The sequence below is a fragment of the Colletotrichum fructicola genome (genome assembly GCF_000319635.2).
Source record: "Colletotrichum fructicola Nara gc5 chromosome Unknown KSG_Nara_v1_contig06, whole genome shotgun sequence".
Classification (NCBI taxonomy): domain Eukaryota; kingdom Fungi; phylum Ascomycota; class Sordariomycetes; order Glomerellales; family Glomerellaceae; genus Colletotrichum; species Colletotrichum fructicola.
Window position 1 is genome coordinate 3,332,430 of NW_027094056.1, and position 18,758 is coordinate 3,351,187.

The following is an 18,758-nucleotide window of genomic DNA, read 5'->3' on the forward strand; positions in this document are numbered from 1 at the left end:
AGCAGAAGATCAGGAAGATGCAGGCAGGACTTCAGGGCGGAACCTACAGTCGAATCACCGCCCTCGTCTCATCCGGCCTCCAGTTTTCGTCTTCATCTGAACTCCTCAGGAACACACCACAGAGACGAAACGGCCTTAGCCAAGCAAGCAAGCGTTTTCCACATGCCCGCCCAACAGGCCTCCCTTTCCAGCGCGATTTGATTGAGCTAGCACCATTGGCCCTCTGCCTGGGTAATAGATAGGCTCAAGACTTGTCCAGCAAAGGCAACGTACTAAAACAGTTATCGGCAAAGCGCCCAGTCGTCGGCCGTCCATTTCCCAGCTAACGGGGAACTTACCTTACATGACGGCACTAGCATTGGCATTGACGTTGACGCACGTACACAATCAATCCGCCAATCCAGCTTGTCAGCTTGGTCAGGGTAGAGCTACCTCGAGCTACACCAAGACACACCCTCCTCTCCATGGCTCGTCGACTACGTAGGAATACTTGGGTATTTCACGTGCAGCACGCGACGGACAACAAACCGCCCTCCGTCTATTATTGTACATGGCATGCAGCCTTGTCGCGGCAACAAGCACTTGTCCGTCGTCAGCTCCGGATAACCGCAGGCCCCTCGCGATCTTCCGAAGACCCCTACTGGAGGAACAAAGTTCTGTCTACGACAACGTCCAACCGTCGACATCCTTGGCCTTATCAACCAAGTCCTTGGTTTCGCGGCACCTTGCCTACTGCGTACTCCCGTACCGCCGTACCAGTACAGTTTGTGCTCTGTACTCCTGGTACCCACGGGCTGGCGGCGTTTCTCGAGGTAGGTACCAAACCGCCAACCGGACGACAGAAAGGACGGCGGCGCCCCAGGGACACAGACTCTCCCTTCAGACAGCAGCCAACCAGTCACGCAGCCTGATTGACTGCTGACTATCTCTTTTTCTGACATTTCGCCCGTTCTGCCTGGCGAATGCTCATGTACATTCTACGGACTCGACTTGTCCCCGGACCATCATCAAAGCAAACCCCCCCGCGATCCTTACAGCTGTGTCGACAGGGATCAGTCCAGTCCTCGCTCCGTCATTGCACCCAGGATAACCGCCCTCCCGAAGTAATCGACGTCGCAGTTCAATTGTCGCCCAATTTTCGCCCCCCAGCCAGCGTTCCCGACACCCTTCGCCCGTCAGATGCTTCAGTGACGTTGATCTCGTCCTTGGATATTTGGTAGTGGAGGTAAGATTCCCTCGTCGATCTATTCTTTCCTATAACCTCGTCCTTCACTCATCTATCTTTTACGCACACATGCAATGCGCCTACTCACACTCCATATGACTACTCGGCTCGACACCCTTTTTGTATGGAACCGTGGCATGGAGCAGGTGCATGGATTTATTCGTCCTATTTTTGCGCCCTTGTCCACCCACTGCTGAATCCCTACGTTCCGCAACTAAGTTGCTGCTAGCAAGCTGACTCGCCCCTCTTTCCCACGGCGCTGCAGGTGCATGCAGTAGAGAATTCCACCAAGTCCACATCAAGCAGCCAAGCGGACGAGACGAGGGACGAGAGACGTTTCGACGGCGATCCGACGACAACTGCACCCACCCCAACCCAAAGCCAGCCCGACCTTCCCTGCCTTGCCTGACCTGACCAGACCATCTGGCTCAGTTGCTTGCGCTGGCGTGCTCGCTGAACACCGGACCTGGACCCCGCCATCCTGTGCTCCTCTTCCTCCTCCACCTGTGCCCAAGGCCCAAGAATCCACACCACACCCGACTCCGACTATCCATTTCGGTGAGGTGGGCATCCCAGCATTGCCCCTCATCCTCTTCCTCTCCCTCTCCTTGTCTCCCTCCACGACCAGGGAAGGGGGAAAAACACGGACACAAGCATAGGGCTTCATCCCATTGTTCGCCCGAAAAACACCAGCGAACAAAGTGAGACAACACAACACCCACCCAGATCAGCAACAGCCGTGAAAAACCCAAAAACGCCAAAGCACTTCGACGTCAAAGCGAGAAAGACATAAAAATTTTAGGGCGGAATCCTCACGTGGGTTCGTCGTGCATCTTTTCCGCTACGTCCGCTCCGCATCATCGCAATTTACTTACTCGGCGCCCAACCCAACCCGACTGCCCCTCTTCATCTTCCTCCCTCGTGGCGCCGACTCGACGCAACTGAACTCTCCAAAAACATCACTTTCGCTGGAGAGTGATCAGAAATCGAGAGCAGCGGCCAAGTTGGCGGTGACGGCGAAGGCGACGGCGACGACAAACACATCACAGGACGACTCGTAGCGTGCTGACAACTCAGCAAACCCGTCGCTATGGATCCCCGCTACTCTTCTTCGCGCTACACCGGCACTCGCCCACGATCGCCTACCTATAATCCGGCGAGAGCGTCGATGCCCACCAGCATCGGTTATAGCTCCATGTACGGAGGCGACATTCACGTCATGCCTACCTCTACGAGGTACACCCCGACGACCTCTTCTTCCTCAAGAGGCCATCACCATTCTCACTCCACCACTACTCCGACAACCACCACCACGTACGCTGTCACCAAGGATCCTCTGGCCCGCGGTCCCAGCCTGAGAGATGTGAGCCGCAACCGGGCAGGCCGTTCTACAACTCTTGACTCCAGCGCTCCCCGCCCTGTCATCGTCACTACTACGACAAGGACACCTCAGCAGGCAAGCTCTTCTTCGCATCACTCTTCGAGCAACAGACACTCCAGCCCGACCCGCGACGATTACCGCTCCAGCGACAGCACCTTTTACACCCAGCCGGCGTCTTCTATACGTTCCCGAAGCCACCATCGCGGTGGCTCTTACAGCGCAACAATGGATAACGAAGAGTTCACTCGCCTTCGCGAACGAACTGTCGACGGTCGGCTTGATGCATACCGCCCAACAAGATCGTCCACCCTATATGCGAACAGCTCTCGTCACGGCAATGCTCCCATTGATTACGGAGCCACTGATGGCTACGAATACACCGCCCCTGGCGACCTTGCTCGCTACGACTTGGACCACTCTCGTCCCCCCTCCAGATCTCGCAGACGAGAGAGCATTGACCGTGGTTACTACCGCCCCAGTGTCAACGTGACCACTACAGATCCTGTCAGTCGTCCGTACAACGACACTGGCCGTCGCGGCGGCCCTCCGCCGACGACTTGGGGTCTCGACAAGATCAATAAATCAACCACCAACGTGTATGACTCAGGGCAAGGCTCTATCCCGCCCATTGTTCCGGCCGCTCCTGTTCACATGCAGGTTCCTCCAAGCCCTAGGGATCGACGTTCCGCCGGTATCCCTTCGTCGTTGGATGTGGCCGCACCGTCCGTCGCAGCCGCAACAGTAGCCGGTCCCACTTCATCTCGTCGCCCTGTGTCTGTGTACAATGAGGGAACAGCTCCGCGCTCCATTCACCACGAGGATTATTACCGCAGCCGTGAGGATGATCGTGTGCAGCGACAAGCAAGAGAGGATCGCCCTTATGACGCTACTTACGGTAGTGGCGACTACTTCCATGATGATGCCGTGTCCACGCGCGGCTTTGGCATTCGCACGGATTCGGCTCCACTTGGAGGCGATTTTGATGACCCACGGAACCCACGTAGAGAGGTCCGTCCCGAGTCTCGAAATGGGTACCGTCCCGAATCCCGCACCGGGTACCGCCCGGAGTCTAGAACCGGTCATCGGACTTCACCCCCGGACACAAAGAGAGGCTCTGATGATGAATCAAGGAAGAAGCGTGACTCCGCACGACTCGAGCCCGAAAGAGAAAGACACAGCCGACGGATCAGCACCGCCAACGATGATGAATCCGAGCGAACCAGGTTTCGGGACAAAGTAAGCGCTGGTCTCGGACTGGCTGCTACAGCAATCGGCCTTGGGCAGGCTGTGAAGGAAAAAGATGAGAAGCTTGAGAGATCCGATAAGCCTGAGAAGGAATCCCGAGAGTCACGGCGTCGCAACGATGAAGACGAGTCAGGAACGCGCACCGCCGATAGGTACAAGCCTAGAGATGAGTCTCGCGACCCAAGGGACCGCGCACCTGTGATCGTTGAGACCCGCAGAGCACCCGCTGACTCGGAGGCGGATACTCGTGAGCGTGACCGCGGCGAGCGGGAAAGGGAAAGGGAGCGGGATCGGGACCGGGACCGTCGGGATGCTGAGGCTCGACTTACTGGCGACAGCGTTCCGTCTTCCCAGCGCGACGGTTCTCCTGACGACGACATTAAGAAGTCGAAGCGGCCTGCTCAAAAGGCCATTGGATTCAACCCCACAAACACTAACGACATCCGGGAGTTGAAGGAGCAACTAGCAGCAATGAGGGACGAGAAGCCTAGGGAGAGAGAGAAGGTTCCCATTGCTGCTGAAAGGTCTGACCGCTCGGAACGCCCAGAGCGCTCTGAGAGATACGATGAGCGATATGACAGATCGGAGCGGTCAGAGAGGTCTGAACGGTTGCCGCGAGACGACCGATCGGATCAACAAACTTACGCTGATCTTCCCCTGAGAGACACGAAAGAGCGCACGCCTTCGCCCAGGAAAGAGTCACCGCCCAAGAGGGAATCACCTGTAACGGTGCCGTCAACTGAGTCGACGAGAGATGAGTCTCGGGGCCATGAGGTTACACCGCCTCACGGAGATGAGAAGCAGGTTCGTGTTGTTTCTCCGCCTCGCGACAAATCGGACTCGAAGCCACTCAAGGGTATCCTCAAGGCACCTAGCAAGTTCCCCGAGGAAGACAACCCGATTCGTGAGGGTGTCGCCCCTCACAAGGATGACAAGAAACTGAAGGAGGTCCCTCCGGGCGCCCGTTGGACCAAGATCAGCCGGAAGATTGTCAATCCGGAAGCCTTGACCGTCGGAAAGGAACGGTTCGAAGTTCGCGACGACTTCGTCATCGTCCTCAGAGTCCTCAGCAAGGAGGAAATTCAGGCATACGCCGCTGCCACTCAAGTCCTGAGAGGTATGTTAAATACTCAAGTCGTTCTTCCACAATTGAATCTAACCAGTACCACAGAGAGGAGGCGTGAGGAGGCAGGCAAAGACCGCGACCACGATCGCGAGCGAGACCGTGAGCGCGATCGGGACCATGACCGGGGACGCGACAGAGATGAGGACGATGACAGGCGAAGACACTACCGCCACCACAGGAGAGATGACGGGGATGACGATCGATATGACGAGGAGCGCGATCGTGAACGCCACCGCAGACATCGTCGAGACGACGACGACGACGACTATCACCACCGCCGTCACCATAGGGATCGCGACCGCGACCAGGCGGCTATCGAGGGATAAGGGTCAAAGGAACGCATGTACTGATGAATGAGCTATACGGGCGCAGAGGTTTTGAATTTTCCAGCGAGAAGCAGCATTGGATGAGGAGCTCCACAAGCGAGAAAGCGTTTCTTTCATATTTTACACTTTCAGGCGGAAAAGATTCAATATTTATAAGGGCGTGGCAAAGGAAAAACCTAGCGGCTATCGAGGCAATAAATCTACAAAAAACTTCTTCGACATATGAAAGGACCCTCGTCGATAGCTGTCGCAGTGGACCCCACATGAATTGGTCCCGTGGACAGTTTGGAGCGAACTGGTCTCACCTTCGGGCGAACGCCACGACGAATTAGCTCGCTCTAGATGCTTGGGCAACAGATGTCATTCGTCTTTGGCTTTCGTGTTTTTCGCACCCTCCGCCGGCGCAGCATTACGTGAGTCTCTTCTGCGACCCTGCCTCGGCTCCCACTTGTCAATGAAACACCCTCTTTCAGAGTGCCCTTCTCAATATCCACAGAACTGTCAAGGTGATGATGCATGGCGCCTCAACGGTGACTTTGATTATTATTTGCTATTAGCAAACTCTTTTCCTTGACAGAAACTTTGCCTCCCACCCTCCTGAAGCAATGTTGCCCTTGTATTGGAAAAGTCTGTGGTTGGTAGGCGGGATAGGATATAAGGTTTCTGAAACTATCCATCCTCAACGCAGTCCGCATCCACATGAACGCCAGGTGAGTGACCAGAGAGCTTCCTTGATATATGGATTCAATCCTAGTTTCTAGCACATACGACCATACCCATTGGAAAACTCGGGATCCCGTCCGCTCTCCCATAGATAAGCCAATGAGGGCTGGAGTAGTAGTCGGGTCGGTGACGACCGGCGAATGCCCGGTGTTGTATGTCGGTTTTTTGCACCTTCCTTGTTCGAGGGTTGTTGTTCGTTTTGTTCAACCATCTCTCGTTGCGAGGACAGACAGTTGCGCCTGGGACATATTTGTGGCATATTATGTATGCTGAGGCGTTTCTCCTTGTGCACCTTGGTAATGATCGTTCATTCGTATGTCGCCGCAAACTTTGAGCACAGCTAGAAAGTTGCTCTGTGGCTGTTGTTACGAGCAATATATTAGCAATATGCTGATCAGTCTGAGTTTGCTGTGCAGAGCCTAATATGAGAAGTCTCGAAGCCACTGCGAGACTCAAACTATTCTCGAAGGGCCGGTTTTTCACGTCTAGCTACTCATATCGACCATTGAACGACCTCTCTACCTCTTTAGCCCAGCCACATCCATTTGTGCGGGTGCCTCATGAAGGCTGTTGAAAAAGTCTGTTACCATTACTGATGCAGACGCCTACATCGAACGTTGGACGACTCCAGCGCCGTGGCTGCTCATCGTCGCCATCAGGGTCTATCATGATCTGTTGAGGCGTTCTCGACGCGCCATGAGTGTTGGAAGCCTCCTCGACTGTATCAGCATAAGCGGATTTATAAATGAACACGACGTGACGCCTGATGTTTCCCTTTTTTCTTTGTCCTCATCTCTCATAATCGTGCCCTCCTTTCCCGTCTTGTTTGCGGAAATTCACCGATCTCACACCATGAAGTGCTTCATCATCACAGGCGCCATCTTGTTGGCGCCCTTGGCGATGGCCAAGCCGGTTAACTTTCAATCAGCCCGGCCCAGTCTCGTCAAGCTTGCGGCGGCGGCCGCCGGCAAGAACATCACGTCGGATGGCCCGAACTTCGAAGACAACGTTCAAGGACCTGAGCAGAACATGCACCAGTGCATCGTAGACTGTTGGGTCAAGAAGATAGGGGATGCGAACAAGATAGGGGATGCGGACACAATGAAATGCACCTGGGATTGCATGAACCGCCCCGAGAACACCGTCAATGTTCCGTCCACGAGCACTTCGCCGTCCACAAGCACTCCGCTCTCAACGAGTACTCCAGCTTCCAACAGTCCCCTTGTTCCCACCGGGTCGAGGAGCTGCTCGAGCACTATCAGCTCGACTGCTGCTCCCACTCCGACTACTACTAGTACTCCTGACGAGACTTCCACGGCCATGATCACGGTCACCAACACCGCAACGGTCACAGAAACAGTCTACATGCCAGACGACGCTACTACCACTGGAACTTCTGACTCAACTCCCGCTCCTACTCCTATCGATACACCTGCGGAGACAACTACTACCGCTGTAATTACCAGCGCTCCTGATAGCACTGCTACTGGAACTTCCTGTGCTTCGATGAGCTGTGATCCTACGACCACCGTCACCGTCGCCACAACGATCACAGCCTCTCCCTCGCCTTTGGCTTCGACTTCAACTTCGGTCGATGGCCCCGTCCCTGAGATAGAAGCGTCGTCAACGTCGACCGTAACATCGACATCAACCGACGCTTCTATCTCTATCCCAGAAGCATCGTCAACGTCGACCTCAACATCTACTTCTTCTGTCTCTACCCCAGGATCGCTATCATCCAGCACTTATTCGTCCGCTTTCACCACTACCACCGCCGCCCCCGAAGAAGTCACGGTCACAGCAACCAACAGTGTCACCGTTGCCCCAGCAGAAGTCACAATCACCGCGACCAACACTGTCACCCAGTCACAGCCGCACTATCTCCTCAACCCTTTCCGCCCGTTCGACCCAAACCCTACCATGCCATTAGTATGATCAAGAGTATCAAATGGTGTGCGGAGGCTAAAGTCGGTATAGACATGGTAACATGTTTGGTGGAGTGAAGAGTTGTGGCATGTTTTTGTTCAGTCCCAAAATCTAAAGCTCACTGATAAAAGGGGCAGATTTTGTAGTCTGAGGAAATTACGTAGATCCAGGTCCTCTGTTTATGCGAATCAAAAGACATTGTTTGAATACAGGAAGTCCGGTGACATGAAGACAAGATGATTACTGGCCGAATGAATATGTTCTGTCCTTGTCACGACTGTCGATAGCATCTATAGCCCTCGACAGTTTATGAATTGCACACCAAGTCCGAGCAGGACTGATTGTTCAGCTAGCTTTCAGCGCTACAACCCTTCATGCATTGCATTTGAATTGCCTTTACAAGCTTCGTTGCAGTAACGCTAGGAAGCACCTTCAAGCAGTCTCCTAGCAACTCTCGCCTCGGCTCATGGTTTCCTTTATGAGATGTTTAGCATCTTCATTCTTGTCGTGGCATCATATCGGTGTTCCATCTACCTGAAAGTGAAGCTAGAGGGCTGTAGCAGTAAGCATACGTCTGGAAATCAGACATGGGAATTTTCGAGGTTTCTCGACAAGTTTTGTGTCAATTTGCAGCGGTGTAAAGAGTTCACTCTCTTGTTGACTTGCTCAATGATCACGGCCAAGCTCCATTGTGACAGGAGTCGTCAACAGCAAACGTCATCACCGCTTGCCTCTCTGTCAATGAATGTCGGATGGACAGAACCTGCCCGGCATCTTCATTTCGTTTCTTGTGATCGCAATCAGAATAGCCTCGTCGTATATTGGACCACCGAGACGTATCTCATCTTAACGCTATGTTCTACATGGCCCCCGTTGATGGCATAGAAGCCGAGGCTTTTGGATATCGCGTTGAGCCGGTAATCATTTCCCTTGAATTCGTCTTTGAGACCCGATAATACCAGATGAACACGACACTGATATCTGAAATGGCGTCGCCAGGAGACATGGCAACGCCTGCATTATTCTGGTCTTTAGTATCTTCCAACATAAGACCGTCTCTTGAAGGTCATTGATAGTTGTAGCTGATCTATGTACGAGCAACGATGCACTCCTAACAGCCCCGGTCAGGGCAGCACTCATGTACTTCAGATAAACCACGGCGAAGAAGAAGGACATCACGGACTGAGCGACCCCCTTTCCGCATACTTCAGAATTCCTCCAAAGTTGGAATCTCACAAGTGTGCTTTTGTGACTCTTCTTGCAACACTCATAGTTAAACTGTCCATCTTATGAGTTGACGGCACGGCACCAGATTCGACAGCTCAACTTCACTGGCAGCTAGTCAACCTCAACCCGGGCAACTTGTAGTTGTCTAGCAATGTCACCAAGTTGACCTGTAACCGACATCCGTCATTCTTGAGTCTCCCGGATTCAATGAACCAAGGCCAACTTGCTCCTACCTCTGCGTGGGCATACCAGATACCCGGTCACAACGCTCGACGCGTCCGCCGTCTCTCAGACGCGTCGCTCCACAGCCGCGCTCCCATGTCGTCGAAACCCGGCGGCCCCAGGACCCCTTTTTTCTGCCCACTTTCTCCCTCTCAACTCACTGACTCTGTCCGACTCTCTCGTCGACAAGGTTTCTCCCCGTCATTTCGAGGTCACATCGACATCAGAAATGCGAACCCGCTCGATGTCTCATTGTTCCACGCAAAGGGTATTCCGCCCACCGGCTGCCTGGGGGGTTTCAATATTGTCGCTCTGGTATACCGCGGCAAGGCATACCCACTCCTGATGAACCCTTCACCCAGAGTTGGGGTCGGCATCTCCAAAAAAGCAGGAACCTTGGCACCACGAACCCAGCAGCAAGTTGATGAAAAAGGAACCCTCCCTCAACAGCGGCCAGGAACGCGGTCTATCAAAACGTAACCCCCACGTGGAGAAGGACAAGGCCAGGTTCGCAGGCCGAAGAAAAAAGAGGGCAAAACAGAGAACAAGAAGATACAACGATGCTGTCCTCAATCCCAGGCCTGGTCCGGCATGGATATCCATGCCAAGGCCCCCTCGCACCTCATCCCCGGTGCCCGCATGCCTAAATATAGTGGAATGATGCTTGTCACCAATACCACTGCATCATGCAGGGGAAGCTCGGTGGTGTTTTCAGGACTCTCACCTCATTTCTTCACCCTCTAAACCTTTTTGGGCAAAAGCGCTCGCCGCACCGACCCGGAATTACCAGGGCCCTTGACCAGCATAGACGCGCGAAGATATCGCGGCGCGTCTGTCTGTCAGGCTTGGGCAAGCTGAAGCTCGCCGCGACTTTGAGATGCCTTCATCAAAGCCATATCGAGGTACATGAATCAACGGATTGTTTAGAGCAGCACAAGAGACTTGACTAAATATGTTGGGGTTCTTCCAATTCCTCAGAACCAGGGCCAGGCTCTCATAGTCTTTGAAATTGGACGGCGATCTGGGAAGATTGGCGGAAATACCAAAACCCTTCCTAACAAACGAGTCCGGTACTCTCAATCTCAAAGGATACCGTTTAGAACCCCAAGCGAGTTACTTTGTTTCCAACCGCTTTCACGTTATCAGCCGATATTTGCATGAGTGCTTCAGAACTCGTCGTTGGAGACATCCCCACCAAGAGGTCCATTCATCTCCATCGGGACTGAGGATCGAGTGTCTGCTCCGAGAGATTGCCTTGGCGATGACTCTATGTTCTTCTAATCTGCGCTCACGAAGCCCAGGCGCAATATGCGTCGAACTGCGCCTCCGACCAGCGTCCAAATAGGTTGCCGGACCATCACCGAAACTTGATTCTGGCCGCGAAGAGGAAGTAGAGCCGGGACCAAGCTCTGTGACAGAGCTGCCCTCAAACGCCTTTTGTCATGACTGCCTGGCCGATGGTCAACTACTGCTTGTTTGTGCACCTTTCCCCCGATATTGGCAATATCCAGGCTGTGGCATTGAATCACCGATGATTGGGGGCAATATACGGACAACCAGCAAGTGACCTGTCCGGTCACGTCTTGACAATGCTCCCGGATGGCGATCACTTGGGAGTTCCGCAATCTGGGCTGGCTAGATTGAAGGCAGCCTCTGTCATTTCGCGTTCAGTAGTGCCAGTTCATAAAGTTCAGTAACACGTCTCCTTGCAGCACCAACATTGACTACTATGCATTTCGGTGCTGTTGTTCACAACATGGCTGACAACGCCAACTCGTCCAGAGTGGGCTTCGTCTGCCCAATAACATGGAGTGACGGGCGAATGCCACTTGGTGCCGTCCCTTTTCAGCACCGCTCACGTATGTATACATCACCCGAGAATGTCAAAACAGACCGCCGATCACAGAGCCTAGAACACGGCGGCATGGCCTCGTTCGCAGCGTTTGCGAACATGAGCGATGTCTCGGTCAATGTGTTTAACTAGACAAAGGATACCGAGACCCTATCAAACCTCCCTGACCGCCCCGGTGTTGCAGCGGTGAGCTGTCGTCGACTGGGCGGTGAGAGTGCATACACCCAACGGCAGCTGCAAACGTGATGAGTGAACGTGTCAGTCTACCAAAGACATCAACTGCATGCTTGCCATGCGGACAGTAACAGGCTGTCTCGCTCCCCGTCAAGAATTTATGCACATGGCGTGGCGGCGAGACCATATCCCGTGACGAACGGTTCTTCCCCACTCGTTGGAATCCTGCTCATCGTCCCCACAAACGGCTTCAATGTCTTGGAGGAAGTTGGTGATGTCTTGGATGATACTTTCCGCCCAGCAGCGCTCAACCAATACAAAACGGCGCATCGTAGAAACACAAAGACACATGGCTGTTCATGGCTCGTCAAATCGGAAAGTAGACCCAAATGCCCATCAAGATGTTGGGCTGCCCGCAGCTGTCCTCCTCAGCGCGAGTTACTCGGGATGATAGAGGAAGTTGAAAACAACACACGATTGGGCTTCACTGACTCTGATACTCATTTTCACAAGAGCCCAATCCAATGACAATCGCGTTTTTCGCGAACTTGTTATCTTCTTCAGGGTGGACGCTTCGTCGGTTGACATTCCAATGTTCGACCCTGTCACTCGGATGCGAGTGATACTCGCCAGTCCTCAGCTTCTAAGCGTGAGGTATTGATCTTTCGATGGCAGTCTCATCCGACGGCCAAAGCGTCAATCCTGATGCCAACCGATCCTACAAAAACGGCGAATACGCAAGTCCATGCACCGAGTGAATGATCGTCGTTCCTAGAAGTGACCGTTGCAGCGAATTGCTTCGGGTTGTGCCTGCCTGGGTGGAACTGCAATGCCTGTCACTCGGTGTGCGGGATCTATCGCCCCAGCTTCGCGACTGACATATTACGCAGTAGAAATCCAGCTGAGTACAACTGTCGGCCTGCCAGGCCTGACCTTGGCTGACAGACAAGGGCGCAACGCCATCAGTTTGTCCAGTGGATTCTGGGGAGATCTCTAACAGGGCTGGGTGTCAAGTCTGCCCGTACTCAACCTTGCAGCTATCAGTACAACATGTCCCTCCCTAGGTGACGGCAGGCCCGTCTTCAGCCGCGCAGAGAGGCTGCGTAAGGCTGAAGCAAATCTTTCGACTGGGCTGACAGGATGCAAGATGCCACTGCGGACGATGGATAAATTGAGAGAAACAGGGGGGCAAAATAGAAGATACGAGGCGAACAAGTGCATTTTCCTAGGTTTTAATAAGCATAAAGGGTGGGAGGATGGCTTCTGCAGGGCTTTGCGCTCGAGAGTCAGAGGTCGTATCCAAGCGGAATGTCCGTGAAGTGCATAAATCATATTCTGTAGTTCAGGTCGTCTCATGCAATCAGTGGCCAGGAAACCAAGAAACAGAGCCCCAGGGCTATTTATCGAAAGACGTCTGGTAACATGTATCTTCAAGCCGCTGATATCTGAAGAGCTTCAGATACACTGAGGAAATACCGTCAAATTCTTATTGAATCTGACGATTGGACGGGTATGGCGTGGCTTACAAGGATGCCGGCAGAGAAGAGAGGGACAGATGGATTGGGTACCGCAAAATCTGCACCGCAGAGGGCTGCAATGGGACCTTGGGGAACGGGACAGGGGCAAGCAAGCAGACACCGCCAGGCCCCTACCTTTCGACCCTTCCACATCCCCCTGGCTGAGGTCTGGTTGTGCCTGCAATGCGCACGCACTGACATGCTGCACCTCTCGAAGTTTGCGACGGTGTAAAAGTCCTCCAAGACGAAAGGTGGTCGATGTGGGCCGCAGAATGTCAAGGGGTGAGCTTTGCCGACAGGGCGGCTCCACGCAAGGATGCTGAGAGGATCCCAGTCAACGCGTCAACCGGCACGACTCCTATCCAGTGAGTTGGAATCGATTTGTGGAGGTTGAGCGACTCGACAGCACCGACGCGTTGTTGCTCGATGGAGGTTGAACTCGCTCGCTGTCGAAAGCCCAACTGGAGGACGAATGCGGCAACGCTTGCTAGTCGGACTGGCCGCCGTTTCTGGCGTTGACTGGTGGAACTTTGGCTCGCTTGCCTGGCAGATAACGTGGCACCTAACCGTTGCCGGCCGTTGGAACTTGGTAGTTTTGGTCCTGCACGTAGAGGGGATATCCATGTCTCTCTCTCTCTCTCTTGGATGAACGTGAGGCGTGACAACGGTGGAATGCACAGATGGACTTGTCAATGTCATCAAGCCAAGTACCGTAGCAGTGGCAGGCTGACTCTGATCCTGCGGTGTCTTGGTCTGGGTACGAGGAGTCTGATTGATTGGCAGGGGGCAGAACGGGGGCCGCCAGGCCTCACAATGTCTGCGCTGCTGTGGGGCTCATATGGCTTGAATGGCACTGTAGCTGCGTTGCGTAGTAATCCGACCGCCCGCTTGCGCCGCTAGTGGTATCGACTTGCTTCCTCCAATGTTGCTCGTTGCGGCGTTGCCGTAGTCTGTCCGGTATCCTCGTACCCAAGGTCAAGGAAGAGCAGAGCAGATCGCGTAGCAGAGAGTGCACTGACTGCGACAATGTGCAGTAAATGGTCAGGACCGTGATTTCGTGCTGCCGAGTGCGATTGTTTTCGCATTCAATATGGTGTAGTCGCCGTCCGCTGGCCCCCAATGTGGAGATGAGGTCCGGGACAAGACTGAACCAACGTATCCGTATTGCATAAGTAACAGTTATGCTTGCCTAGGTGGTGCTCGTAGCTTCACGGCGAGGCACCTGAAGAAGCTGGTGCCAGAAAGATTCATCAGATAGGCTCCTAGCCCAGCAATGGCACCATGCCACCCTCGTCGTCATCTTGGTCGTGTGTTTTAGCTCAGTCTTCAAGGGAAGCAGCAGTTCGTCCTGATGAATGTGAGTGAGACCCGTTTGTTCAAGCTTCGCGGGGTCTGCCAGGTTCCTCTGGGCTGTCAGGAGTTGGAGAAGCGCCCTAGTCCAAGCCCAGTGCTCCCTTTTCACCGTCCAAACGGACAGCCCATGCCGGACGACGCCCACCCGCGGCGCGGCAGCCACGCCCACATCCCAGGCTGGTCACAGTCCAGAGATGCCATGCCGCTGCCTCACCCCCGGCCGCCCACTTCAGGAATCCTGGTGCAGCCGCGGTGGCACAAAATGGTTTCGCGCCATGCAGCCGTGCTGCGGTGACGGCAGGGGCGTTCGTACGAATTGCCATCATTGCTGAATGTGTGGCGGTCGATGGCGGTGGACTTGTGAAGAACTTGAAGGCAAATCGTATGTATGCGGTACCAATCTGCTCGGTCGTATTCAGGTCAAGTCGACGATTCATCAAAGACTGTAGGCGGCAGCAGCTTTGCTTGGATGCATACTATGCATCTTTAAACATGCTGTCGTCTGTTGTTTGCTTGGATCGAATCTCGGCGCCCGAGTGGCAGCACATCCCTGTCTGTGGTAAGGCATCCTATTCATAATCATGGAAGTATCGTTGCACTATTCACCATCTCGGTGGCATATTGATACCTGAATCCATGGCGAACTGGTCGGCATATTCTCCGAGGCCGGGACAAGCCAGGGGCGACGATGCCAGCTAGTGGTTGGTCGTGGATAATATGAGGCGGCGATACCTGATAGAGTGGTGAAGACAGAGGGCTGCTTTTTGCTGGCACCCTGCCATGTTGTTGTCATTCAAGGCAACAAATTGCTTCAAGGTGAGAGACAGCCATGGCGTCCCAGATAGCTACTGGAGGGAAGCAGTGCTCAGTAGGTGCCTTACACACGCTGCCCTGTGCCCCACTTGAGATCAGCCACAGCTGCAAGCAGAAGCACGGTTTGTACTTGTGGCGGTGTAGTTCATTAGGCGGCGGGCAACCGTGCCTATCTACCGCCGTATGTTCACGATGCAATGCCCCTCAGTTACGAAGATGCATAGCGAGGCAACTACATGCATGGTGCATTGTACCACATCACACCTACAAACACACCGACTTCGCAGCAGGATCAAGACCGCCATGCCTTCATCTGGACTCTGCATCTCTTCTTTGCCGCGAAGTCGAAACGATTCGATTCGACACATTTCCAGCAGCCGGTGCAATCGACCAAATCACGTCACTGCCTACCTCAATTCTCCATGTCGGGGCCATTTCGGACGACTCCTCTGTACGAGAAGTGGCGGGGAGGAATAAGAAAGACGGGGTGACGGAGCCAGTCTGAGAGCCATGGGCTCGGTCGCAAAAAAGCACCAATGACGCGTCGAGTCCTGCGAGGACCCAGCTCCGATGGCCGTGGCCCACGAGAACGTGACGTTTGCGACTCGCTCTCGCTCTCAGCGCAATCCTGCGTGTCCATTCCACGCGCCTTTTGTCATCCCGTCCCCTCCTCCCCTCCCTCTTTGCATCTACGCCATCCGGGTTTCCTCGTGCTTGACCGGACGACTTCCGCGGCGCGGCACGTCTACGACAACTGGATAGTTCGGATGTGTTGCTTTTTCTGCAGCTTTGGGCCCGTATGCCACGGCGATACGAAGGGAGGCCGGGGAAAAAAAGAGTCCGTCTCCTCCTGCCGGTCCCAGGGAGACGAGAGCAGAAACGACGTTGGCTGATGGGTTGGCGTGGGTGGTCGAACCAGCAGCCTGGCTGGACGCCACGACTCGGGAGGATTAAAAATAGCTCCAGGAACAACGAGATGGCGCAGCAGGCAAAGTTTTTGGGCGGTTCATTGGGTTTGGTCGAACCAACTCCCAGATGGACGGCAAGAAGAGGCGCATCAAAGTCCGTCTGGATGCAACCAACATTCACACCAAGGCACTTTCATTACGATCCCTCGACCAATACGTACTGTTGTACTGGGGCGGTGTTCGTACTCGATTGAGGGCGTACGCTGTACTCATCATGAAGCACATGCAGCCCATCACATCATCGCTATGGCCATAGCCTAGTCTGAATCAATCACAACGGGACTTGGAACGCTTCCAACTCCCTCCACCGCGTTGTCCAATGCAAGGCGTGCTGGCTGCCAGTGGCTGGAGATTGTCTTTGTTACCGGCGCCACGCCCACCTTCGCCTCGGGACGTCTCCGTCTCCAGCCCCGGCAGGACGTCTGCCACCGAAACCTTACTGCATTGCGAGAGGGACACACGAGTGCCGATGTACTCTGGCCCCTAGCCCCAAGACGCGCCTCTCTCAGAGCTTTGCCCGATACAGAATGGCCGTGTCAAACGGCGACAACGCCGGCGCCGCGGCGGTAGGGGGAAAAAAAAAAGCGCGCAGACGGCTTTGGCTTTCTTGACGTCTCGACGACATAGTTTACTAGCTCCAGAACTGTCTAGCAGCGGCACGAGCTGCAGCTGCATGGCGGTGATTAAGTTCCGTCAACGGCATGGCTCAGAATCAAGTGGCAGCCAGCATTGCGTATGTCCAATCTCGCCGGCGGTCTGGAGTTGAGCCCATGGACGATCGGCCTACATTGCGGACGGGGAACATGTCCCGTTTGATAATGGCCCCCAACGTGGGTGGACGTGTTAGCCGCTCCATACCCAATATGCAACCATTTCCGTGTCCCACGACTCGCCCACAGCTTCGAGAAGCAGATTTTGGCCGGATTCAGAGCACAGCCGACAGCACACAGAGTGCACTCTATCCAAGGCAAGTGCTTGGACTGCCTTGCTGCTTTCCGGTCGACACGACAGTCGGCAACGCGATGGGCATCCAGTACGCTTGCATAATCTGACGACGGATGCGCTGTGCTCAATGCTTCAGTCCTATCGATGGCGTAACGTGGTCCCAAGATCAGCTCCGCATGAGGACTGTTGGCTATATCCCGCTGGCTTCTGGCCTCAAAGTTTTTACCTTTTTAAAGTGGCGCTATGGTATTTCTTTCAGAGCAAAAGCCTTAACAATTTGGGATACCATGAGGTATCTGAATGTACCGTCGCCAACCTGAATAAGCTGATAACGCGCATACCTACGCCGCCGCATAGGCATGCAATGGAAAGCATGGCAGAACTGTGGGCAATATTTTCTGCCCACGACGGCGAATTCCGTCGCTAAGGCAGGACTAGCCGGTCGCTTAGAAGCAAGCTCCAGCGCGGCGTGCGGGCCATGCCTGCTACCGCCAGTCAAAAAAAGCCACCAAGACCAGCCGGTTGGAGTTTGCCCCCCTCTGGATATGAAGACTAAATTACCTGGGTCTTCGACTTTCCACTGGCGAGCTACGACAACTTGGGTGTACTTCATAGTGTACACTAGATGCCTTGGCCTGCCCCGCCGTCTCCTGTCACTTCTCGAACCGGCTCACGAACCGTTGGACATGCACCGAGACCCAATCCTTGTTCCCGGAACCCACCGGTCATCAGCCAGCGGGTCACCACAGGTAGGTACTTTTTGCTTTGAGAGAAAGAAAGAAAAAAGACCGAAAAGGGTATTTAGCTCGTCCCATTCTTTTCCAGGCAGACAGGTTGGTTAGGAAAAACGCAAGCACAAAGTCAAAGACCGAGCGCTATCCTCACCGATGTAAGGAGGCTTCGAGTCGTGACTGCAGCCTCAGACTTGAGTGTATATGTCAGGGCGATGACATATCCGTACGTACTTGGTCGCAATTGCGGTGCTCCTCGCTGCATGCATATCCGCAGGAAGGGCTGCTCCAGGCATCCCCGTGCCTTAATCTGAATAATAAGCTATGCAGGGTACAGAGTACGGTTTCCAACGTGGTCCTTACGGCGGCGGCCGGCGTCCAGCATCCAGCATCTAGCAACCCAACAAGCCCCAAAAAGGTACAGACACCGTTGACAAGGTCTGCACCAGAACCGTGGGAGAGCTGCCGTTTATTCGACTGGACTAACCAGACTCGTCTAGCAGAATAAGGTAGGCTGCCTCTGGCCCTGGTCCTCGCCGACACCCTTCGCCGTCCGCTCCCCCCCGTACCTAGGCACGTTTCCCGGTAGCTCTCACTCTACCACCTGAACCCCCGTACGAGCAGCGCAGCCCCTGAACTTCCCGACTGGCTCGCACCTCGTGCCAGGGCCGGGAGACCAGGTCGCTGGACACCGGTACGGATGGCTTGTGGAATGAAATGACCGTGGACCTAGTAGCATCCCAGACACCCTGGAAGGAGCCGTCTCTACGCAGTATGTGTGTCTTTCTCCGCATGTGCCGCGGCCCCAGGCGCAGAAGCTTCAGGATGATCTGGTTCTGGTTCCTGAGGGCTTCTTCACCTGTCATCAATTAGGTATCCCTGAGGCTGCCACCCGGGCCCGTTCCTCCAGACTGGACTGCTGCGGACGATGCCTACTGCCCAGTTTTGACGGTGCCGTCATCCTTGCTTCCCGCGCCGCACCGCACCGCTTGAGGGGACCGTCG

The 18,758-nt window shown here is 54.4% G+C and overlaps 2 protein-coding genes across 2 annotated transcripts; both read left to right on the forward strand.

Annotated features, from left to right (window-relative positions):
• Nucleotides 1–2,315: 2,315 nt before the first annotated feature.
• Nucleotides 2,316–5,303, forward strand: CGGC5_v011193 (uncharacterized protein; the record flags this gene model as incomplete). Its single annotated transcript, XM_032028701.1, has 2 exons — nucleotides 2,316–4,968; nucleotides 5,023–5,303. The coding sequence occupies 2 exons, from the start codon at nucleotides 2,316–2,318 to the stop codon at nucleotides 5,301–5,303; spliced, it is 2,934 nt and encodes a 977-aa protein (XP_031891268.1).
• Nucleotides 5,304–6,878: 1,575 nt separating this feature from the next.
• Nucleotides 6,879–7,961, forward strand: CGGC5_v011194 (uncharacterized protein; the record flags this gene model as incomplete). The annotated part of the gene is made up of 1 exon (XM_032028700.1): nucleotides 6,879–7,961. One exon carries the CDS (start codon nucleotides 6,879–6,881, stop codon nucleotides 7,959–7,961), a length of 1,083 nt encoding a protein of 360 aa, XP_031891267.1.
• Between the last annotated feature and the right edge of the window lie 10,797 nt (nucleotides 7,962–18,758).